The 25,450-nt window shown below is 42.1% G+C and overlaps 1 protein-coding gene across 2 annotated transcripts in view; it reads right to left on the bottom strand.

Annotated features, from left to right (window-relative positions):
• Positions 1 to 25,450, bottom strand: part of aldh1l1 (aldehyde dehydrogenase 1 family, member L1) — a 35,750-nt gene that overhangs the window by 3,760 nt on the left and 6,540 nt on the right. For both annotated transcript variants that reach the window (XM_052075091.1, XM_052075090.1), the window contains exons 3-19: positions 23,628 to 23,862; positions 23,392 to 23,557; positions 21,432 to 21,533; positions 19,273 to 19,362; positions 18,924 to 19,061; positions 18,453 to 18,578; positions 18,254 to 18,345; positions 17,485 to 17,632; positions 17,226 to 17,345; positions 15,122 to 15,249; positions 12,716 to 12,866; positions 5,199 to 5,269; positions 2,089 to 2,194; positions 1,923 to 2,010; positions 885 to 978; positions 698 to 797; positions 531 to 629 (exon numbers count right to left, since the gene is read on the bottom strand). In XM_052075091.1, the coding sequence (XP_051931051.1) occupies positions 531 to 629; positions 698 to 797; positions 885 to 978; positions 1,923 to 2,010; positions 2,089 to 2,194; positions 5,199 to 5,269; positions 12,716 to 12,866; positions 15,122 to 15,249; positions 17,226 to 17,345; positions 17,485 to 17,632; positions 18,254 to 18,345; positions 18,453 to 18,578; positions 18,924 to 19,061; positions 19,273 to 19,362; positions 21,432 to 21,533; positions 23,392 to 23,557; positions 23,628 to 23,862 (2,054 nt within the window). The remainder of the gene's footprint in view (positions 1 to 530; positions 630 to 697; positions 798 to 884; positions 979 to 1,922; positions 2,011 to 2,088; positions 2,195 to 5,198; positions 5,270 to 12,715; positions 12,867 to 15,121; positions 15,250 to 17,225; positions 17,346 to 17,484; positions 17,633 to 18,253; positions 18,346 to 18,452; positions 18,579 to 18,923; positions 19,062 to 19,272; positions 19,363 to 21,431; positions 21,534 to 23,391; positions 23,558 to 23,627; positions 23,863 to 25,450) is intronic.

The raw sequence follows: 25,450 nt of genomic DNA, 5'->3' as shown, positions 1-25,450 counted from the left end.
AGTAAGTCTTTATTTCAGAGGAACAAGATATCTGAACAGCTTACGATGCTATTTGGGGGGAAAAAAACAAACAAAAAAAAAAAACAATACACATTCATTCATTCAGTCAGTCATTTTTTGAACTGCCTTATCCTCACTCGGGCCGCGGGGGGTGCTGGAACCTATCCCAGCTGTCCTCGGGCAGTAGGCGGGGGACACCTTGAACCGGTTGCCAGCGAATTGCAGGGCACACAGAAATGAACATCCATTTGCACTCACACTCAAACCTAGGGGCAATTTGGAGCATTCAATCAGCCTGTCATGTATGTTTTTTGGAATGTGGGAGAAAACCAGAGCCCCCGGAGAAAACCCACGCAGGCCCGGGAAGAACATGCAAACTCCGCGCAGGGAGGCCATAGCTGGAATTGAACCCGGTACTTCTGCATTATGAAGTGGACGTGCTAACCACTGGACTACCAGGCCGCCTCCGAACCCATACACATACAACACAAATCTTAAATTAGAAAAAGCAAATGTGACAAAACGCATACCACTTTCTTCAAGAACTGGTCATGTATAGTGTCTTCCACAAACAGTCTTCCAGCAGCTATACAGTTTTCTCCCTTGTTGAAAAACACTGAACTCATGCCCTGAAATAGAAGTCACCCAAGAGTTTTATCACTGTACTGTGTGCTGCAAAATTTACAAACGTACATACCATGCGCACAGCCTTCTCCATGTCACAGTCACTGAAGATGATGAGAGGGGATTTTCCTCCGAGCTCCAATGACACTTTTTTAACATTACTGATTGCACAGCTTTTGACGGACGGCAATCAAAACAGAAAAAGGTTGTAAAATTACTTCATCATTTGATGGGTTTGCAAATTCGGTCAGCCCTCTTACCTTTTCATGATGTGTTTCCCAACTTCTGTGGAACCTGTGAACCCCAGTTTTCGGACGTCAGGATGGTCAGAGAGGCGCTGACCCACGAGAGTGCCTATATTTACACCACCACCCCCCGCAAAAAAAAGGTTATATTGTCTTATTTAGAAGAGCTCTTGGTACAACCAGTACCATATCCTATCAAAATGACCGGTAATTATTCACTCATTTTCTTTCTGTAGATTTAGTAATTAATTAAGGGGACAATATATTGATATTGTTTTACTGGTTGTCGAGTGGTTAGTGCGTCAACCTCATAGTGCAGATACCGGGCTCGATTCCAGCTACAGACTTCCTGTGTGTAATTTGCATGTTCTCCTCGTGCCTGCACGGGTTTTCTCCGGGTACTCCAGTTTCCTCCCACATTCCAAATAGTGTAGAATAGGGTGTTGTATTCAATGAATACGTCCACCCACCCCTCCCTGTGCTCCACCAGCGCGTTCCCACTGCATTAGGTACGATTGATTGACCGGTGGTGCAACAACAGCAATATGAGACAACAATAGCCTTGAAGTCTGTGAGATGGGACCTGGAGGCATACAACACAGCCAGCTTTCTTCATCGGCTGCAAGTATCCTGTGTGTGAATTGAACTGTTTACGATTGTTTCAGTGTCAACCAATTTAGCATTTAGCTGCCAACATAACCACCATCCGTCACCAGACTGACATGTGATGTGTAAACTACTTTTTGATGGAGGATGAGTGCTCTTCCTCTTGTCCGCGGCATAAACACACAGACACAGGCGGTAGAGGTCCCTCTTAGCCAATAGGATGCCAGGATGATTGAAAGAGCATTTTGAAAATTTCAGTGATGAAGTTCAGGAATCAAATCTACGTCTTGTGTCAGCACCCAATTCAAGGGAAGTGACGGTAAATGAATGTGATATTTTGGGGATGTCTGACACCACATTATTATTTATATTGTCCTTGTTACAGGAAGTTTTCCTTACAAAAACAAATAACCAAAGGGAGAACTTTATACAATCAAATGTTCTTACCTGATCCAGGTAGAATATTAATCACCCCTTTAGGCAATCCTGCTTTTGCTGCCAACTCTGCAAACTTCAGAGCTGTAAGTGGAGTCACCTGGCAATGAAAAAAAAAATATTAAAAATTTCCACAGCAAACAATTTATATTTGTATGACAATATCACAGAGAATGACCTGTGCAGGTTTTAGGACAACTGTATTGCCGGCTGATAGACATGCTGCTGTCTTCCAAGCCAGCATCATCAGAGGGTAATTCCAAGGAATCACAACGGCACACACTCTAAAGAGAAGGACAGGAAAGGTACTGCTTCGAAAAACACTTGCAATTTCCCATTCGCACCGATTCTCGATACCAGGAGGGACCAATTTATATTCCAAAAGGGCCACGTGAGGAACTGGAAGAGATGTCACTACGCTTACCTCAATTGTGTGCAATCTGAATTTAATATCTAATCATTATATGATTAGAAATACCAAAAAAAAACCTCTGTTTCTGCATCGTGCTGTGTGCAATGGACAATATTTGCCACACCCTCGTCTATGAGAAACACTCAGGATTCTTGATCATCCCCTCATCGTAGTAAATATCCATCCATCCATCCATTTTCCGAACCGCTTGATCCTCACCTGCATCGTGCTGTGTGCAATGGACAATATTTGCCACACCCTCTTCTATGAGAAACACTCAGGATTCTTGATCATCCCCTCATCGTAGTAAATATCCATCCATCCATCCATCCATTTTCCGAACCGCTTGATCCTCACCAGGGTCGCGGGGGGTGCTGGAGCCTAGCCCAGCCGTCTTCGGACAGTAGGCGGGGGACACCCTGAATCAGATGCCAGCCAATCACAGGGCACACAGAGACGAACAACCAAACTGGAGTACCCGGAGAAAACCCACGCAAGCCCAGGGAGAACATGCAAACTCCACACAGGGAGGCCGGAGCTGGAATCAAACCCGGTACCTCTGGTTTTGGTTTGGTTTGGTTTGGTTTGTTTATTGAACATAAAACATATACAGTAATAATTTGACAGAAAATAAGGTAGATAAAAAAGTAAAAGAAAGAAATCAGTCTTCATTCAACACAGTTATTATGTTCAAGGGAGTAGGATGAAGTAAAAAAACTTATCTAGTCCTACCCCGTTATGTGTTTATATCTACTAAATCATTTTTATATCTCTGCACTGTGAAGCCGACGTGCTAACCACTGGACTACCGGGCCCGTCCTCGTAGTAAATAATATAACGTATTTGACTCAACTGTAACAAGCAATAAGTGGAGGAGAGTTAAAGTTGTACGCAAGATTTTCTTTTTTTCTTATTTAAAAGTTTGGTTTGTGCACCCACTCATTTTTACAAGCATTCATTTTGCATTTAGACACAAATATAAGGATATAATTGGAATGCTGTATTTCAGAGGTGAGAGTCAGCTATGTGCAAGTCATGAGTAATTCTCAAGGCATAACAACCTTTGAGTTTCAAACTACTTCCGAGGTACTGTGCAAAGAAAATCAAGAAAGTCACATGGAGTCCCCACGAAATTTTAAGCAACTTGAGTCAAGTCATAGCGCAGCAGCCCTGTTCATTCGACCTTTCCTTCAACTTTGTAACAAACATTATCCGGTGAAAAGGTGATTCCTTTCGAACAGAGGAAGGAGGAAGACCGGCCGATTTCACTTCTAACCGACCTCATCATACCACGGTGAGTGTATTATTTATATAAATAAGCTTCTTAAAATTCTTAAAACTTCTTTGAATCAGGTCTCTCTTTTCATAAAAGTTGACCAAGCGTAACCTATGCTCAGGGCAGCTTAAAGATGTCAACAACGCACCTCTTCCGGATGTGCAGTGAAAAACGCACTTATGCGGTTTAGTGTGGCTGTGTGTCTTTGAAACCAATGAGGCAATGTGGATGAAAGTTTTTTTGATACAATTAGAGGTGGATTTATTGATTTATTTTTTTAAATGCCTGGCTATGTGGAGACAATGGCTAAAACTAAGAGAGCTGCCAATAAATGACACCGCCCTGGACAGGAAAAGTCAAATAGGCTTTCATCAGTTTTATGCAAGCAAGTCCAGAGTCCTAAAATTGCTGATCTAAATATGACTCAAATAGAGTTTGATGACTTGAGACCCATGGTCCAGTAGTGAGCGTGTTGAGCTCACAGTGCAGAGGAGGCCAGAGGTTTGATGGCCTACCTGTGTGTTGCATGTTCTCCCCGGGCCTGTGTGGGTTTTCTCCGGGTACTCCGGTTTCCTCCCACATTCCTAAAACATGCCTGGCAGGCTCATTGAACACTCAAAATTGTCCCTAGATGTGAGTGTGAGCGCAGATGGTTGTTTGTCGCTGTGTGGCCTGCGATAGGCTGGCAATCAGTTCAGGGTGTCCTTCGCCTGCTGCACGAAGACAGCTGGGATAGGCTCCAGCACCCCCCGCAACCCTTTTGAGGATACAGCGGATCGGAAAATGGATGGATGGATGGATTTGAGATCCCCACCTCTGCCAGTACTACACATATTTTCAACGAGGGTGTCATAGCTAAAAGCTATGATGGCCAGTCCCTCCCACCCCCTCCAGCCCGCCCTGACAGCACTTGGTAGCTCCTTCAGCCAGAGACTGTTACACCCCCGCTGCAAGAAGGAGAGATACCGACGCTCGTTCCTACCGACTGCTGTCAGGCTGATGAATAAAAAATAACAATCATAATAATAATAATTAAATGATGTGAAGGAAAATTGTAAATAGTACTGTGATTTATCCATTTTGTGTTCATATTGCATTGAATTGAAAGATGTTTGTTGTTTTTTTTCCTCTTTCTTCTTTCTTCTTTCTACATACATTCTTGCTGTTGGAGGCTGTAAATTTCCCCAGTGTGGGACGAATAAAGGATATCTTATCTTATCTTATCTTATCTTATCTTATATGCACCCAAGTGTGCTGTGAGAGACCATCATGGGTGTCGCATGAAATTATCCAATGTCACTAATTTGCTTGAAAACTAATATTTATTCATGACAAATACATCTCTGTTCATTTATGTATGCCATCAAAGTACAGTGAATGGTAGAACAATTACCGGTATTTGCTCCTCAATTAGCGAGCAGATGGTGCAAAAAGCCCACCAGTTGCAATAAATGAAACATAGTAAGTCATGGCTTCTTATAACTCTTCAATTAAATGCGGGCCTTGTCTCAATAAGGGTTTGGAAACACATTAATACTAGAATGGAAACAATAACTCAAAATGAAGGAATCGATTTGATGGGAATTTGAATTCTCCTTACCCGATTGGTTCCTTCTTTGTGAAGGTGAGGTTGCAGTTGGGTCTTGCTTGGTTGATTGGGATGGTGCTGCCCTGAAGTCGTATAAAGACACAAAGAACAAAACAAGTAAATAATAGTGTGTGCATGCATGTGTGTTAGCAGTGATGCGGGTGGTTTTCAATCGCGGTCTTGATGGGCCCCTATCCAGTTTGTTTTAGATATCTCTCCCCTCCAACACACCTGATTCAAATGATCGGGATTGTTATCCGGCTTCTCAGAGCTTGTCTATGAGCTGATCATTTGAATTAGGTGCACTGGAGGAGGGAGACATTTTCCACAAGACAAGGGACCCTCGGTGACCGAGTTTGGAAAACCCCTGCTCTAATTATTCAGGCGTCAGAGCATTCACGCAAACTCTGAGCATTCCTTGGACCGCAATGAGCGGTCGCCAAACAAGTATCATACCTGTTCAAAAGCTGATCATTTAGTTACATGATGTGGGTTTGTTACAAAAAATTTCAGACCACCTGTATATCAAAAAAAGGATATCATTAAATCGAGATGTTTCACGAATGAAATGAGACTGAGTTTGTAAGAATCCGTTTAGGAATAAGAATATTCTGCCACGTTTTATGTTGTGAAATGGCCCAAAGTGACTGGAATTGTCCATAAATCAATGTAAGCAACTGGGATTTTTGTGAAATTAATTTATTTTTAATGGATTAAATCGTGGCGATTTTATGTTTGATAAAACATGACACTCGCTTTTCATCAGCAAATAATGAGAATAAAAAAGGTTGAAAAGGTCGTTGCATAATGTTATTACTAATACCTGTAAAAGTGTGCCGGTGCTTCACTTGTTTGATAAAAATCCTCAAGAAGGATTTTAAGGGATTTACCCTGCCCAGTAAATATGAGAATTGTCGCAAATTCACACTCTTTCGATGAGATGATGCTAAACATTAATATTCAAAGTCAGTGGTGGTAAAAAGTGGGACAATTTAAGATGTCAGGTTACTATAACAGCTTTAAAAAGCACTACAAAGTGGTCTATGCTACATAATTCATTCATTCATTCATTCATCTTCCGTACCGCTTGTTCCTCACTAGGGTCGTGGGGGGTGCTGGAGCCCATCCCAGCCGTCTCCGGGCAGTAGGCGGGGGACACCCTGAATCGGTTGCCAGCCAATCGCAGGGCACACATAGACGAACAACCATCCACGCTCACACTCACACCTAGGGACAATTTAGAGTGTTCAATCAGCCTGCCATGCATATTTTTGGAATGTGGGAGGAAACCGGAGCACCCGGAGAAAACCCACGCAGGCATTTCCCCATATTTCCACACAGGCTTCTAATTGACACACCAGCTGAGTTGACACAGAAGTCAAAGCCCACAAGCATCCTCATTCAAATGATCTTCACATTATTTGAACACATTGAATGTTGCAAAATGAATGCATGGATGTGAATGATATTGTATACACTTCATCATCAAATCGATGAATGACCTTATGAAAATGTCATGGAACAGTTGTAGATGCAAAACCATGCTGGCAGCTACATAATAGATAATAAAAGAAAAATATCCCAAACCATAGGGATCCTCCCAAAAACTAAGGATGTGCTGAATAAGAGATCCTTGTACACATTATACTTTTATTACTTCCATATTTGACCTATTGTGTGGAAATAAGGGAAAAAGCCAGTAAAACGCACTCTGTTTTAAAACTACAATACAAAGCAATCAGAACAATCACTGGCTCCAAATAGACGGAACCCACAAATCCACTGTTTATCAAATTAAGCAATGAAATCTCATGACCTGGTTGACTTCAATTAATGTACAAAGCACACAACAACCTCCTTTGCCAAAACATCCAGAAGCTTTTTAAAATTCGAGAAAGTTGTCATCATTTAATGGGTACTAACCTATACAAAAAAATCCAAAACACGAACAAACATCACGCAAAGGAGTGTACCTGTAATAGGTGTAAATCTGTGGAATGATTCTGAAACGGACCAATAAAATGAGTAACTCTCTTGCTGAGATTAAAAATGAATTCGAGAGTAGTACAAGACAACTACACAAATCAGAATTAAGCTGATAAATTCGATACACTCATGAAATATAGCAATACATCAGAAATACATTGATGAGATTTAATATATTAATGAAATGTAGCATCCATTATGAACATGAGAAAATCGACATATACATGTGCTCCAATGAGTATGTACTGTATATACAAACCTAAAGTTGTGAAAATGTATAAGTACAGCATACATAAGGGTAAAAGCATTTGTTGATTTGTAGACTTTCTTTCCTATTTTGAAAAATGATCAATTCATATATAAGAAGGGGTAGGACTCGGGGTAGGTTTTTTACTTCTTTCTACTCCTTTGAACACATATTTGTCATGATGACTATTTTCTTTTCCTTTTTTTTATATCTTACCTTCACTTTTTGCCAATTTATTACCGATACAAATAGATTTATCAGTCAGTTCAGTCTGTTAAGTGGGCTGCAGGGATCTTGAAGGTCCAGCAGGTGGCAGTGGTCAGTGACACAGTGTCCGCACAGTATCAACACAGTGTGTCAGTGTGTCGACACGCCTCATGAGGCCTCATGGACTCATCACTACTGAAGATAAAACATAACAACCAAAACATGACAAACAGACATGACAGTAGCAAAAGCAACAATGCCGACACTGAGTGTGCGGGCAGGAGTCCTTTTATAGGCCTGATTACCTATGACCAAGAGGTGTGCAGCTGCCAGGGGAGCTCTACAGTGCCACCTGTTGGTCCCTAAACCGAATCGTGACAACTGTGAGGTGATGAGTGGACAGTACCAACGCTGGACAATCCCGTGTCTCCAATTAACGTGGTGGCAAAGACATTGCAACCATTATTGCTCAAATTCAACCTGTTTGAGCAATTACACCTCTCTTTTTTTCTTTTAAACGTCCTGTGCAATGGTTGGAGTATGTTGCACTCATAACTATGGTAAAAAAGACAACACTCAACTGGACCGTAGTCATATATAACAGAGACCAACCCACTCACTGGGGTAATATAACAGAAATGTAATCAACATTAATACCACAGTAAAGAAGCCCCATATAGGACCAACGACTAGATAAAATTAACCGAGTGGGCATCTTCAGCAGTGACCGTAAATGACAATGATAACACAACAGGGTGCGCATTTCTCTCTGAAGTGTTCCAGCACTTTCACCGTTTTTTCTTTTTTGATCTATTTTTCTTCCTACTCCATCAATCGCTCTTGCCAATAAACTTTTCGATTTCTCGAATATGAAAATGCAACGGTGGCCCGGTGGTCAGCGATTGGCGTGTTGACCTCACAGTGCAGAGGTCGTGGGTTCGATCTCGGCCTTCCTGTGTGGAGTTTTAGTTTTCCCCGTGCCTGTGTGGGTTTTCTCCGGCTACTCTGGTTTCCTCCCACCAGAGTTGTGTCCAAGGACCAGCAACCCGAGGTCAAGGCCAAGGACTTGCCTCCAAGGCCAAGGATTTGGAATTTTTTTCCGAGGCAAGGCCAGGGCCAAGGACTTGAGAAATTTTCAGAGGCCAAGGCCAAGGATCAAGGACTTGCCTCCGAGGCCAAGGCTAAGGACCAAGGACTGATTTTGAAACTGAGGCCTAGCCAAGGACATTTATAAAACAATGCTATCATCACTTGGCAGATCCTCATGATTTGCAACACCCCTCCATCATAACACTTTGCACTCCCTCACACTTGAATGAAGTGTTTTTATTCAAAGAGTGGAACAGTCAGGGTACGTGTTATTTATACTGAGAAAAAAAATCATATGATATACATTTAAAAATTAATGTTTTAGTGCAGTCGTTTCTTAATATGAAGTAAATCAACACTCAACAGGCATGACATGGCACCGAACACAAGTTGAGAAATGACTTTGCATCGAAGTCAATCACTGACTGCAGAAAAAGTGGTAATCTCTCAGTGATAATTTTACAGTTTACCGGCAGCGAGTCCCAGGGACTCGCGGATCAGAAAAGTATGAGTCCGATTATGCATTGAGAGAATCCCAAATTTCGAATTCTGAAAGGGTCTACTTTTTCAATTCTATATGATAATAACACAAACAGCAACATATACATACAATTATAAACAAATGCTGCAAAAATGTAAATAATTCAGGAGCATGCCTGAGGATTTCGGAAATTCATGGTAACCGTTTTTCGGTTCCGTCGGATTACCCAATGGGAAACCACGATAACAAATGTTGGATTCCGTAAACGTTCATCATGGGAACCAAATTTTTCTATTTTGACTGATATTGAGAAGAATTCCGAAACTCAAAAGTATAATGTTTCAAGGGTCAATATTTGAAAACTATGCATTAACAATGAACATTACATCAGCAGCTGTGTACTCCAGGTTTATTTCAAAAAATAAATGGATCAAAAACTGGTGTACTCATGTGGCATCATCAGAGTATTTTTTCCAATCTCACACTGCAAAGATTAATTGACTGGTAATCATTAATACAGGTAAATATTGATGTGGCTTGACATCCTCTTCCCAAGACGATGCATGTGTAATCTACGATCAATTTGATGAAAGAATTTAACACACGTCATCATTAGTCTACTAACAGTTAACATTAGCATTACTACACCTTGTGACGAATGTTTTATTCATAAAGTTACCATGCTACAACCAGTAAATTATAGAATAACCAATACTGTTTCATAATTTTTTCACAGCGATTAGCCTACAAATCTAATGACCAACTTGCCTCATAATCGTGCCTCGCGTCAAATCTCACTCTCGCGTTCTGTGCATACAGGTACGTCACAGGTGGGTTTAGTGATATGCCCTTTGGACGATTCATACGAAAAATTAGACTAGCATTCCAATTTCTTAAATGTCGAAATTAGTAGACCCAGTGGTTAGCACGTCGGCTTCACAGTGCAGAGGTACCGGGTTCGATTCCAGCTCCGGCCTCCCTGTGTGGAGTTTGCATGTTCTCCCCGGGCCTGCGTGGGTTTTCTCCGGGTGCTCCGGTTTCCTCCCACATTCCAAAAATATGCATGGCAGGCTGATTGAACACTCTAAATTGTCACTAGGTGTGAGTGTGAGCGTGGATGGTTGTTCGTCTATGTGTGCCCTGTGATTGGCTGGCAACCGATTCAGGGTGTCCCCCGCCTACTGCCCGGAGACAGCTGGGATAGGCTCCAGCACCCCCGCGACCCTAGTGAGGATCAAGCGGTTAGGAAGATGGATGAATGAATGAATGAATGAATGAATGAATGAATGAATGAATGAATGAATGAATGGTGACCTTTTCTTCACTGCCATCTCAAACTTTCATCTGCGCGATTCCTCAATTTGCGGACTAAAATAGCAACCCGCATGTGCATATAACGTCATCTGTTGCGTCCCCCCCAATACTGAAAACAAAACAAAATGAAAGTAAATTAGAAGAAAGACTCACACACTACACCACATCACAAACACACATACAGGCGCAGTGAAATCTCGTTGATCACACAGTCAACTCGTGTGCAGTGACTTTTATAGTTAAACTATTTTTCGGTACCGTGAAAATGACGCCACGGAAACAACACGCTACCGGTAACGATTGTTACCGTGAAATCCTCAGTCTTGTCGTAGTTTTTTTTGTTTGTTATTATAATTATGTGTCTAGGACGCGGGACGCAGAGGTAACGAGATGGCTTATCTCTAAACATTCTCTGAGTACTACTATTGCCACTACCACTAATACTACATTCATTAATTTAATACCTTCAACTTCACAATAATAATAAAAAATAATTAAATCAACGATGATTTTAAACTATGTATTATCAATATTCATTATTCCAAACATGAGAAAGCATTCAGCAAACATAACTGGAATCAAGCAAAAGGACTCCCAAATCCCAACTGCCAAACCCGGAAGTGAAGTGCGGCATTATTGACTCCAGCTGTAACGCAAATTACTTGGTTCAAACAAACATTCTAGTGCCACTGCACAGACCGTGCAAAAATAACTACATAAAAGACACCACTGTTAAAGAAAGACTTTACACGCTATTTAAACTGCCGATCGCGAATGGAACGAACCGTGATTGAAAATAACTGCGATGCCGCTCTTTATACGTTGCGCTAACTGTTAGCGCAACGTATCAACGTTAGCGCAACGTGTCAGTGGCAGACCCGCCCCTCTTAAAACGCCAGATAAATCCATCGATATGGGTTTCCCTGGATGGAATTTATTTAATTTCTTTGTGGTTCTTGCAGACCTCGGACCTACTTTATACCTGTGGACGAGGGAGTCGTAGCTCTCATCCCTCATTGTGTCCGAGGACCGACAACCCAAGGCCAAGGCCAAGGACTTGACTCCCAAGGCTAAGGCCCAGGGCTTGACTCCCAAGGCCAAGGACCAAGGACCGACCTTATTGTATTGTATTGTATTGTATTGTATTGTATTTTAATAAAAACCTTATTCTCCAAAAGGAGATCCAAATGGCTCTACATGGCGGACAATTTGTGTTTGTCCGGAAGCTGCTCCATAATATGCACGTACTGTAGCAACGTCACTCGAGTGAAGCGCGTCTCAGCAGCCGATAGTCTGCTGCTCTCTGCTGTGCTCGCGTGAGAGCGAGCACGTACTTGCGCCACGCCACACATTAAGCTTTGAACTACGACAACAGCTAAGCTAGCCTAGCCGATGTAATGATGTTTACGTTTTATGTGACTTTTAATAACAACGTGGCAGAGTCATCAAACATGCGGCGTGCGTCACTTTCTGGAACTCCCCCTTTAATAGACGGGACCTCTCAATCAACTGGAGTATGACGTACAGTACAAACGTTCATAAAGCACATCTCATATAATAACAGCCTATTATATGACAGCCGACATGACGGACACATTTTTTTCTGATAATCAGTCTGTTTCCGTATTGCCCAAACATATAATTTTATTTGAGCAAGGGTGAGGTCTGGCTTGTTTCGGCAGTCGGCATCGTGTCGCCAGACGCACTTCCTTAGATACACGGTGCGGGCTTTGCTGTGTCAACGCCCCCTGCAATGAGTCGACGCACCCTGGACTAAGTGGCGCAGCCGATGCAGTCTAAACTGCGCCGGTGCAGTTCACGTGTCAATCTCGTGACGGAATGAAGCAGCACATGCACCGACACTTGGTTTGTTCTGTGAGCCCGGAGCATGCGTCAACGCATCTGTGTCGCTGGACACATCACTAGTGTCCCCCGCCTACTGCCGGAAGAGAGCTGGGATAGGCTCAGCACCCTCCGTGACCCATGTGAGGATAAAGGGGATCAGAAAATGAATGGATGGATGGTTGAAAATGCCGATCCAGCTCAGGTTTGAATATTTTGTCATGTGCTCTATATATTTGCTGTGCGCCGAGAAGGTGAGAGTAGTGCCCAACTGCCACTCATGCAGTTTTGAGGGAACGCACTGGGTGGAGGATTCAGAGATCCATAGTTATTTGACGCCCAATTTTTCAGTAGGGATTTCACCTGAATCTTGTCACACCAACCAGCAAAGTAGCGGAAGGTCTGTATTGACATGCCCACATGAGTCTTGAGAGCAAGAGTGTAAACAGCTCCAGAGTCCATGGATTCAATGGTGGCCAGCTCCTCCTGATGCTGCTCCATCAGATCAGCCAGTCTGTACAAAGGGACACACATGGAATGGCAAAGTATTATTTTGTACAATGCACGGCGGCAGTTGCAGAAACATAATTAGTCTAAACATAAAGGCAGAGCTGTATTGGAACAGTTTTCAGAATAGCGGCAATTCTCGGGTTGAATGTTGAGAGGGTGCTACAGAGAGGTCTATGGGTGCAACAAAGACTGGCAGGACAGGGGGCCATATGTAGAGTTGGGAGTTGCAGGGAGTGTGGGAGTTAGGCAGCGACCTGCACTGACCATTCCAACAAACAAAACAACATGCACAGGAAGTCTGCGAGTAAAGCAAATATGATCAAGGTTCTTTCAATGATGAGCCACACCACAGGAAAAAAGGATTTTAATTGTAAAATATCAACATATCTTCTTTTGATAGAAACTCTTGGTTCGCTAAACAGCGAACCACCAGGCTTCCCGTTCTCTTTCCTATTTTAGTAATTGTTTTTGGCTATGTTTCTCTGGATGGGTTGAAACTGGGAAAGGACATTCCTTGTGTGTTTTACAAACTGGTCCAATAAATCTGCCTCTGATTTTGAGTTCTGGCTCTGTTTGAATTGGGGGATTTGTGAGTTTGACACCCAAAACAAATACTGTAGTGTATGTTGTTCAGGTTCTTACGAATGATTTCAGAGGAGTTGTCAAGCAACTCATTAGAGGGAGCTATGTTGTAATGTAAAAAATATTTGTCCCACACTGGGGAAATTTACAGCCTCCAGCAGCAAGAATGTGGGTAAAAAGAAGAAAGAAGAAAAAACAAACAAACACCATTCATTCATTCATTCATCTTCCGAGCCGCTTGATCCTCACTAGGGTCGTGGGGGGTGCTGGAGCCTATCCCAGCTGTCTTCGGGCAGTAGGCGGGGGACACCCTGAATCGGTTGCCAGCCAATCGCAGGGCACACAGAAACGAACAACCATTCGCACTCACACTCACACCTAGGGACAATTTAGAGTGTTCAATCAGCCTGCCACGCATGTTTTTTGAATGTGGGAGGAAACCGGAGCACCCGGAGAAAACCCACGCAGGCCCGGGGAAGTGCAATATAAATACAAAATGGATAAATCACAGTGCTATTTACAATTGTTTTCCACATCATTTAATTATTATTATTATTATTGTTATTTTTATTCAGCAGCCTGACAGCAGTCGGTAGGAACGAGCATCGGTATCTCTCCTTCTTGCAGCGAGGGTGTAACAGTCTCTGGCTGAAGGAGCTACCTAGTGCTGTCAGGGCGGGCTGGAGAGGGTGAACTTGGAATTTAGTTTTTATCCATTTATGCTCAGATTTCAGAAGTCATTACACCTCCAAAGTGTTTTGGGTCGACATGAAATGGTCTGGGTGGCTCGGTAGTCCAGTGGTTAGCACGTCGACTTCACAGTGCAGAGGTACCGGGTTCAATTCCAGCTCCGGCCTCCCTGTGTGGAGTTTGCATGTTCTCCCCGGGCCTGCGTGGATTTTCTCCGGGTACTCCGGTTTCCTCCCACATTCCAAAAAACATACATGACAGGCTGATTGAACGCTCTAAATTGTCCCTATGTGTGAATGTGAGCGTGGATGGTGTTCGTCTCTGTGTGCCCTGCGATTGGCTGGCAACCGATTCAGGGTGTCCCTGCCTACTGCCCGAAGACAACTGGGATAGGCTCCAGCGCCCCCCGCGACCCTAGTGAGGATCAAGCGGTTCGGAAAATGGATGGATGAAATGGTCTTAGTTTTAATAGGAGCAACAACATCATTTGAGATTTTCCAGGTGAATTTATCCTGGAGTTCATTGACAGTCTCTTCATTCGCAGGCATAATTTTTGAAAACATTTTGGTTGTGTCCTCATTTATATATCTATTTTAATCAACACAGGTTTTTAACATCAACAGATAAAATGTCAACACCTTTAGGGATAATGAGATCAAGAACCTGACCTTGAGTATGTATTGGACTTATGCTGTGAGACACCAATAGTATCACGTTTCGTAAAAAGTTCTGTGGTGATTTTATCCACGTTGTTGGCAACATGATTGTTAAAATCTCCACTTATAAGCAGGTAGTCAATGCAGATTGCTGACAGGATTTCTTCAAATTCCTCCTTAAATCCGGATGTCCCAGTTATGACACCCAAATGCACATGCACTTTGTACAAAAAAACCTCAGTCTCTTTGAGTATGAGGCAGCATTCCTAATCACTATTCCACTAATGCAAACATTAGTATTAATGAATTTATTCATAAAAAAATTACTAACTTGTAGATGACTCTTCCTCTGTCTCTAGGGTTTATTTTCCCCCACTCCCCCTCTTCAAATGCTTCCTTAGCAGCAGCAACAGCCTTGTCCACATCGCCTATCTGCGCCAGGGACACATCACAGATGACCTGCAGGAAAGACATACACACCTTTCACATGTGATATTTCAATAAACATTGACATTAAACATCTGATCTTTACATACAGTGGGGAGAACAAGTATTCAATACACTGCTGATTTTTAAAGTTTTGCCACTGACAAAGCAGGTAGAGGCCTGTAATTTGTATCAAAGGTACTCTTCAACTACGAGGGACAGAATGTAAAACAAAAATCCAGAAAATCACAGTCCATGATTTTTAAATAATTAATTTGCATTTTATTGCAGGAAATAAGTATTTGATCCCCTATTGACCAGATAGAGAAATCTACAAACAAAATTGTATCATGTTTAAAGTTTCGGACATGCTCAGCGCAGAGGTGTCGGCCGTTTGGGCGGAGGGCCTTTTCTTGAGTAATCACGTCAAAGCAAGGGGGGCGATGGTCACGCCCAGGTGGACATTAGTCATCAGCAAAGTCTGTGACTTGTGTATTCGGGTAAATCAGATCATTACCAAAGGGCCGGACCAGGGGGCGCGGGATGCAAATCTCGGGGGCCGTGTCTTACTTGTATTTTGCAATAAAAGTTCGAACGGGTGGAGAGGGAGCCGAGTGTGTATCATCGGAGCAACTAACCGTGGTTCGCTCTCAGAGCTCCGCTCCCGCCGATATTGAAGACAATTTTCCTGTGTGACGAGTCATTTCTTTAACTTTGTCTGAGAAAATCTCTGACACAACCATTAAAAATTTAGGCTCCCACAGACTAGTGTGTTCTTCCTTAAGAAGCCCTCCTGTTCTCCACTCAGTACCTGTATACATCTCATCTGTTTGAACTGTATAAAAGACACCTGTCCACACACTCAATCAAACAAACTCCAACCTCTCCACAAAGGCCAAGCTGAAACCCTTTTCCCCTTCAGGCAGCGCTGGTGATGCGGCTGTCCCATGTTCCCCCTTCAGACAGCGCGGGTGATGCAGCTGTCCATGTTTTCGTCTCGTCAAGCAGTCGTTAGGTCATTAGGTAATTAGTTCTATAAAAGGACTCCCGCCTGAACACTCATCGTCAGGTCATTGGTGCTCTTTGCTACCGTCATGTTTGTTTGTTGCTCTTTGCTGCTGTCATGTTTGTTTCTGTTACTGAGTTTTTAGCTTCTGCTATGTTATTTTGTTTGTTACTTTGGATTTGTTCTGTTCTTTGGACTTTGTTTGTTTGGGATTTAGTTTTCTGTGTTTTATCAATACAATCTGTCAAGTACACCCTGCTCCTCCCTCTTGCCTGCTTTTTGGGGTCCACCACCACCTCGCTACGTGACAAAGATCATGTGGTCTGATGACAAAAGAGGGGAGCTTTTTGGTCAAAATTCCACTCACCGTAAACTCCCAAAAAGGAATAACAAGTATAACCCCAAGAACACCATCCCAACTCTGAAGCATGGAGGTGGAAACATCATTCTTTGGGGATGCTTTTCTGCAAGGGGGATGGGACGACTGCACCGTGTTGAGGGGGGGAGGATGGATGCGGCCATGTATCGTGAGATTTTCTAACAACCTCCTTCCCTCAGTAAGAGCATTGAAAATGGGTCGTGGATTGGTGTTCCAGAATGACAATGACCCAAAACACACAGCTCGGGCAACCAATGACTGGCTCCGTAGGAAGCATCTCAAGGTCCTGGAATGGCCTAGCCAGTCTCCAGACGTGAATCCAATAGAAAAGCTTTGGAGAGAGCTGAAAGTGCCCATTGACAGCCCTGAAACTTGGACGCTCTGGAAAAGATCTGAAGAAGTGAAGAACTATAGAAATCTCTGATCTCTGTAATTTCAAGCAAAGGTTTCTGTACCAAATATTTAGTGCTGTTTGTCTGCTGTACCCTATGCCCTGTGATAAAATGCTAATTATTTAAAAATAATCTCTTTTGATTACTACAAGTATAGTATATATTTCCACTTGGAAAAATAAGACAACAGCTTAAGCTGTTCTTAACATTTTAAGAAAAATGATTTACTTACTGAACCGTCAGTTGGGTTTACGGTCTTGTAAGTTTGTCCTCCCTCCGCATCAAAAAACTCTCCATTGATAAATAGCTGATGAGGCATTTTAACAGTCATGTTGTTGATTTTTTTCTCCACCTGAGAAAGAGGATACAATTTAATGGGGAGGGGAAAAAACAATGCTCGGATTGTACTTGAGAGAGCCAGAGAAAGCTGTCCATGTGTTTGTCTGTGAGAAAAACACATGGACAAAATGTTTGAACAATAAACATCATACATAGTCAATGACCAATTCCTCTTCATTGTCCTCCCCTCGTAGCTTTCCGACACACATCTGGATAAAATCTTGGAAGGTGGTGTTCATGTAGACGTCCTCATTTTGTAATTGGCATGTACTTGAAAACTGTTTCACTTCCTCTACAAGCCTTAAAATGACAACAAACAAAACAAAACACAACAACAGGTTGCAGAACAGCCTGACACCATACCACAGGCCCAGCCTGGCCTCTGTTGCTTTTCAATGATAAGACGCCTAACAGTTGGGGCCGGATCAACTGAATTGAGAAAGCCTGTGTTGTACTGTGCACACTCGTGGCGAGACTCCACTGGTTTTGCAGTGATTCCAAATATGAATCAGCATTGCATAACTCAATGTTGCAAATTACATCCCATCAAATTCACAGAAATTTTCATACAGATGAAAAATCAATTTCCGGCTACAAGCAAGATATACACGCCTGCGACACTTGTATATAGTGCACATACATTGTGTTTTACAAAAACATGTAACCATATTTACAATGTAAGATAAATGTCCTGGTCGGCCTGCATTTTAGAACCCCCTCGGAGGAGGTTCTGAAAAGCAGTTCCATTTTAACCAAATGCCCCTGGAAAAGTGTTATGGAAAAGTGACCACTCAGGGCAGACGAAGGCCATTTCGATGTACAGTACAATGATGATTTGGCTTATTTATGTTTGTTACTGTTGAAGTGTTATCGAATAAAGACAATGCAGTAATTCTATTGCATGCACCCCTTTTTTTTCACCTGACCACATCCATGGAGGCAGCTCCTGACTTGAAGAAATCAGTGGAGTCTTCAATGTGACTGACATTGGTCAGAATGCTGTGCCACACTGACTGTAAGGAGTAAAATCATTGAATTCCTTGTATTATAAATCATGAACCGATATTGAGCCTACTTGCCGAAAATGCATAAATTCATTAACACGAATAAGAGAGACTACCTTGATCTGATCGGCAAAGTTTTTTTCCTCCTCCGTTAGCTCTACTGCTGCTTTGCTTCCTGAGCAAAAGTACTGTGAGGCAGATATCATCTTCCCGTCCTCAAACTGCAAATTCTTGACCAACAGCTACACGTGGACAGAGTTTAAAAAGACACAATTCAAAGGCTTGGCCAGTAACATTTCATTTAATGAGTAATACAGAGGAAGAGGATTGTGGATAGATCGATCCCCACCTACATGCAGACCATGCACTTTGCATAGGGGCCCATCCAAATAAAATCAGTGTGTGTGCTTTCCAAGTATTAATTTGTAAGGTTTGCAGGAAAATGAGGCTGATGAAGTAGAGAATGCACCCGTTGCAATCTCTTTCATTGGGAGAGAGAGAATCTTTTGGCCAGAGAGTGACACGGAGTGGCCATGCATGGCCACCATGTAGCTCTGGCCCTGATCAGCAATGATCTGATAACTTACTGCCTTACTGTCATTGCCAAAGAGTATGAGGCCTTCTTTCATGACAATGCCAGGTCGACTCGCTCCAAGGATCTCCAGTGGCTTTCCATTCCCACTGGTGCCATTATCCACCAGTGTGGAACCATAGAAAGTCACCTTCTAAACAAAAACAGACCCACAACGCAACATCTGTTGAGGACAGTGCAGAGAATTCCATTGTGTGGATTCACTGATCATCTAACTACTCGACACTAACCACAAACATTTTAGAGGTGGTTGCCTTATATTGTGAGGGGATTGAATCAATCACAGTTTGGCTGTGGTTATTAAAAATACAATTTTAATAATCAATAGTTAATTGATACTGTACCTGTCCATCAATTTCTGCCCAGGCACCGGGAACTTTGTCATTTCCTCTAATCCAGTTGTGGAGAGCTTCAGCAGATTGGTTCCAGTTGATCTTCAAATGAAATTGTTATCATGGGACGATCATCACACTTTTTATTTGAATTGCTGCCGTCTATAATCTAGTGGTAAAGTGCCTTGAAGTTTAACAGTTTTTTATATAGTAGCTTTGACCATGATATGGGCGTATCTATATATATAAAAACACTTATTTCTTGAATTCGTGATTCTTTCGTCAAATTTCGGTCAAATATATGTTGCTCGTCAGGCTTCCCATCAACTGTAAATTGCTCCCCCTGTCTCAAGTTTGAAGAGTGCCTTCCTTTCTTCACTCGTTCCACAGATGTTTACAGAACATAACCAAACCTCGTCCATATTTTACAAGTTATTTTCCTTGAATGTGTGATATGCATCAGTGCAATATAAGACAACTTTATTTATCAAGCGCATTTCACAACAGCTGCAGCTCTAAGCACTTCACATATAGCAAAATGAGAAAAATACAACAACAAAAGACCGCGAAAACACACATTAATGATCCTAACCCATAATTCGATGTCAAAGTTCAGAATCGATTTTCATGATTTTTCGAAAAGCAAAGGTAAAGCTACCACTTTTTTTTCCAGCAGATGACAGCGCGGAGCCAATTTGAATCACATCACATCATCTGAATGCGCCAGTTCATGAGCCACCAACACCAATAGCCGAGACATTGAATCGCAGTTTAATTGATAATGGTGATATAAATCTAATCGTCACACAAGTAGTGTGATTTGAATAGAATCAGGAAGTAAACCTCATATTTAAGTGTCCTCGTGATAAAAGAATAGGTTTGAAAGTTTTTGACAAACGCTGTTACCATGGCGATGCCCTGTTTGCCCAGAAAAATGATGCTGTTTTTGACTGAAACTTTGCACACATGTCAGGCTTGTCAAAAAAAGATGTATTTTAAAGCTTTGATGTGCAATTTAAAAAAAGGATTATGTTTTAATTTTTTTTAGGAAGCAGCCCCAACTACATGAAAATCCTAACAGGAAATCTGTCATCTTTAATTTATGTACTTTACAATTTTGCCACGATATTAGCATTTTTAGAAGTTATATTTTAACAAACTCCTACTCGGGATTTGATTGAATAGACTTCAAAATGTTGGTGTGTTTAAAAACGATTTTGAAGATGACAGCTTCCAATTTTGTTGAATGCTATTGCTTTGGAGACAATCTGTTTACCAAGAAAAATGCAACCGTTTTGGGTGGTCTAAACATCGGCACACATATCCGACCTGGTGTAAAAATCTATATTTTTGAGATATCTTGTAAAGTTTTTTATTTTTTTAAGCGGGGGGGCGGTGGGGTTCTATGTTCATTCTCCCTAAAGTCCTCCAAATCGATTAGTGATCAAACTTCATGTTTCGAATTTTTCCATAAGTTATGGAACAGTTAAACATATCTCACTGTTGGTCAAACACATATCACCCAGAGAGACAGGTGGCTATTACTCCCCAAAACTCTCTTAACACCATATTCCTTATTTAATATCTTGACACTAAAACGAACTGGAATGGAGTACACCTTTTCCATTCGGGAAGTGACTCAGGAGTCTTTGGGCTTTAGTCCTGCAGCACTGGTGTTTGCACACACTGTGCAGAGGCCCTTAAAAAACTCTTATATGAGACATGGCTAGGTGATGAAACCAAAGAACCTTGTCTGTCACTAACTTTTGACTTAACAGAGCTTGCTCGCTGTACTGGCAAAGCAGAACATGGTGGTCAAGCCGAAACAAAAAGAAAAAAGTGGTTTCGTAATGATGCAAAATGTAGCACAATTAGTCCAGGTGTTAATGTGTTGGTTTTACTGGATTTCCCCATTTCTGCTTTCCATACATTGTTGAAGAGAAAATTAGCGATCAATACTACATGGTTTCCACTCCGGAACATAGATGGAGTAAGAAGTTATGTCATATACACACACACAAAAAACTACTTGGATATAGAACAATTATTATAATGTCAAAAACAATGATACAATAAATAAATAAAACAAAAGTCTTCAACTAAAATTGTACTTCTTTAAAAAAAAAATCTAACCAGTCAGTAAAAGATGAATAAAGAGGAATTTGTGCTACCTTCGCATTTTCTTTTTTCTGGATGCCCTCGTACGTGGCTCCTTCCTGTGGCTGTGTGATTCGTGGAGCCCTCCCCTCTGCAATCAACCTGACTGCTTCTACCTTTAACCAGAAAAATACATTTCAAATGTACAAGGTGAGTCAGAAAACGTCCGGGAAGTTTTGCAAGATACAAGCTGTTGTTCAGACTATTTTTTTTGTTTGTCTTGAATGCTTGCAAAAATGTTGGTTATGACTTTTAGATGGCGGCAGCCGACTTCATATGCAGCAGTTCAGCAGATGGTGAACAGAAGTCATTTATTGCTACTCCCGGTTGGATTTGCTAGAAAACCAAACCATTACACTGTTATACATCCAAACTCCACCAACTAACTTACTGTGTCCACTAAGTCCAATAACTAAAGGGGTGTTCACACGGCACACATTTGCATCAGTGCTGCACCGACATATTTTGTTGCAAAAACATGTGCCTGCGTAAAATGTACTTCCTTTTCCCCGCCTTGTTTGTGATATATCGAAAAACCATGGTTTGTACTTCTCCAGACAAATCAAGGCTGTGGTCTATCAGACACCGTAAAAGGATGAGAGAAGAGAGAAAGGAAAGATGACGGAAGTACAAAAGAGCAGGAAAGCAACGCATTCAATACCCATATGTAATCAACTCATTTCATGCATGGCGAATCTAACCCTGAAGCCTTCACACATCCCATTTTATATCGGTGTTGCCTCGCAAACTAGCATTTACTCTGGAGTAAATTTTTAAACCACTTTCTGAGCAGGGTTAAATTTGTTCCGGTTTAAGCTGTTTTCAGGGGCAACACCAGTATAACTTTTTATGTGTCAACGCTCCACTGGGGGCAGCACCGGTGCTACAACGGAGTAAAAGTTGCCGTGTGAACACCCCTTAACACCAACACACAATGCAAAGCTTTCGAAGGAGGGTAACGAAATGTTTCAGGGCCCTATTTTCGTTCGAAGCGCAAGTCTAGCGCGAAGTGCATCTAACTACACATGGATGGAGTTTTCTTTCTTTTGCTAGACTTGCGCTGGTAGACTTGGGCGTAATAGGGCGCTCACACCTTTATGCGCTGTTATGGGACGGAAATATTTTTTTACCAGCCCAATCCTAGTGGCATCCCTCATTCGCCTCAAAATCAGGGCAGTTACAGGCGCAGTACGCACGAGCACGCCATGCTGGACATTGCGGGAACAGAAGTAGACTCGCTGGGGTCCATGCATGACATTAGCAGATGAACTACAAACTCTCCGCTTGCCACTTGCCAAGTTGTTGGCCCGTACATGTGACATGGGCAATTACACCCCCGATGATGCATCTGTGTGAGCCTGACAACCCCTTGATTACAATTCATTCAATGAATGGATTTCGACATTGAGAGGGATTGGTCCGCGTTGGTGTCATATTTATGACTGAAATCCCACAAGGTCCAACGCACACGTCTGTGGATCGCCGAATTTGTCTGCCTGCAGCTTGATCAAATACACCAAAATCCCGTTCAACTACCCGTACTGCGAGTTAGATCTGGCGTTAAACTGTAATCTGTTTTTTGTCACGAAATTAGCAGATGCACCAAGGGGTGATGCGTAGCGCATGCACCAAATTCACAAATATGCTGAACGAGCCCGTTTCTTCGGCACAAAAATGACAAAGTATTACAAAGACAATTACGTACACACAATTGTATGTACACACATATATTTGATCACTTATTTTTTGACATTATAGGGGAAGCTGGAACACTGCAAGATGTGTACAGAGACAGAGAACCCTTGGCCTCCCTGATCGGATTGCAGGAGTAATTCATATCTTAAGAAACAGAAATGCAAAAAAATCCACATTATACCAAATGTCACAGAACTCTACTACTCATTGGAGAAATCGTCAGAGTTTTCTGTCTGTGCTCTGCAGAAGTCTTTCTGTTCTGAGAATTTCATCACTTACCATGCCTATGACTCCTTCTGGGAATAGAAATCTTTTGTAGATTGTGTTGACAGTGTCATTAGCTTTAATATCACACTCCTTCTGTAGCAGAATTGGTCCTGTGTCAAGTCCATCATCAGCCCAGAACACAGTGAATCCACCCTTTTTGTCACCGTGGATCAATGTCCTGTTGTGTGAAAGATAATGAGTGAAAAATGTGGATGAAGGTCAAATTTGTGAAAATGTATACTACTCGCCAGTTTATAGCCGAGGCTCCCCTATGGCGAGGCAGCAGTGAGGGGTGGTAGATGATGGAGCCATGTTTTGGATGGTCAATAACTTCCATGGGAATGAACTGGGAGCAGAAGGGCATGACGTTCAATTCAGCACCCATGGCTTTGTATTGGGCCACAACCTCAGGTATGGCCTGGCCCTTCACACGCCAGCGAGGAAACTTGAACACTGTGACGCCATCCTTTTCTGCCTCTGTAGCTGCGGTCCAAAACATGACTTGACATTAAACTGTATGTACATGATGGCGCAAGTCTCTTTCCATTACACATTGGTTTCTCCGCTTGCCACGTCATACTTGTTTATCAACACATTTCATTCATTTATTCATTTTAAGGCATGAGTTTTGTGATTGACAATGTGGTTGATTTGATCAGGTTGCAGTTTTCTTCCTGGAAAAGAAGACAGCTGGATGGAGATCTGTACCGCGCAACTTGTCGCTGCTGTTGCGAAGCAAGGAAGCTTGGTGGCGGCCGCTGCCTTCTTGATTGATATCGCAATTACAATTGAATGCATCATTTACTCACTCATTTTAGTGGGATTTGTTTACACAGACGGGCATATGCTATTATAAGACACTTTGCAAAAAGTTAATCCTGTGCTGCCAGTGATCATTTCTCTCAATAACAGAATGCATTTGTTTTCAAATGCAAAAATTCAGTTACTAATTTGTGTTGAAAATTTATCGCTACTTTATTATTGGCTAAATGTATATAGGGAAAAAAGAGTTAACATGAAGGACTGAAATTGCTACTGGCTTTTCATCAATTATTCCACGCAGGGATCAGTGTTTTACTGTGAATGGTAGACATAAATGTTCACTTGCATGAATATCTTAAAGCAGGGGTGCCCATTAGGTAGATCCTGATCTACCGGTAGATCTAAGACAGGTCCCAAGTAGATCCGAGGAGTGTCGAGGAGAAAAAAAAAAAAACGACCATTTGTGTGTTTTTGTACATGTTAGTAATATTTTTGTGTTAATGTACGCTGCACCCTAATCATCCTCAGTCTCATTTTCACACACAAAAAAAATAAAATAAAATAAAGCAGGTAAATCTTGAATTTACGGTGGCGCGTGAGTACGTCACCGGAAGTTGTTTGCGCTCAGCAGTCTGCAATTGCAGCTTGTAATCAGAGCTGTTGAGCTCTATCTTTTATCGTCATTATTCTCATTCAGAGTTTGCTTCATGTACAATTCACAGAGGGCACGGGCAAAGAATAGGAATCTCGGAGGGCCCAGGGAAGCACTTTAAAACTGTACGTGTGAGCTACGATAGTTAACAGGCTGCAAAAGTGCATCGCATGCCTCAGTTTCAGGCTGTTTCTCATCATGGCGTTCATGCGTGCGTGTGTGTGTGCATGCCGGTAAGGGTAGATCCCGGGAGGTTAGTTGATCGAAAAGTAGATCTTCGGTACAAAAGGTTTGGGCACCCCTGTCTTAAAGCAAAAGAACCAAATATAGATCTTGTCATTCCTCTTCCTTTTTAAAGCTTCATCTCAATACATTAAAAATCATCTAGACAAAGTTCAGGTTAGCACAGGGGTAGTGAAGCTCGGTTCCTCGAGAGCCATATTCTGACTTAAAGCTCTCTCTACTCAAACTACTCCATCCCTCATGTTTCTCGGATGGCTCCCTTTGAATAGTTAATGACCAATGCCTGCTCGAGACTGTAGCATGAAATACCGCCATTCGCGCAGCCACTCTTGAGAAAGTTCATTTCACAATTTCTAAAAGGAACTAGTTCAGTCCATAGTTCATCATTCAAAAATCTGTATGTGTATATATATA

This window comes from Hippocampus zosterae, chromosome 9 (genome assembly GCF_025434085.1).
Source record: "Hippocampus zosterae strain Florida chromosome 9, ASM2543408v3, whole genome shotgun sequence".
Lineage (NCBI taxonomy): Eukaryota > Metazoa > Chordata > Actinopteri > Syngnathiformes > Syngnathidae > Hippocampus > Hippocampus zosterae.
Note: the sequence above shows the minus strand (reverse complement) of the source record. Positions and strands in the feature narration are given on the sequence as shown.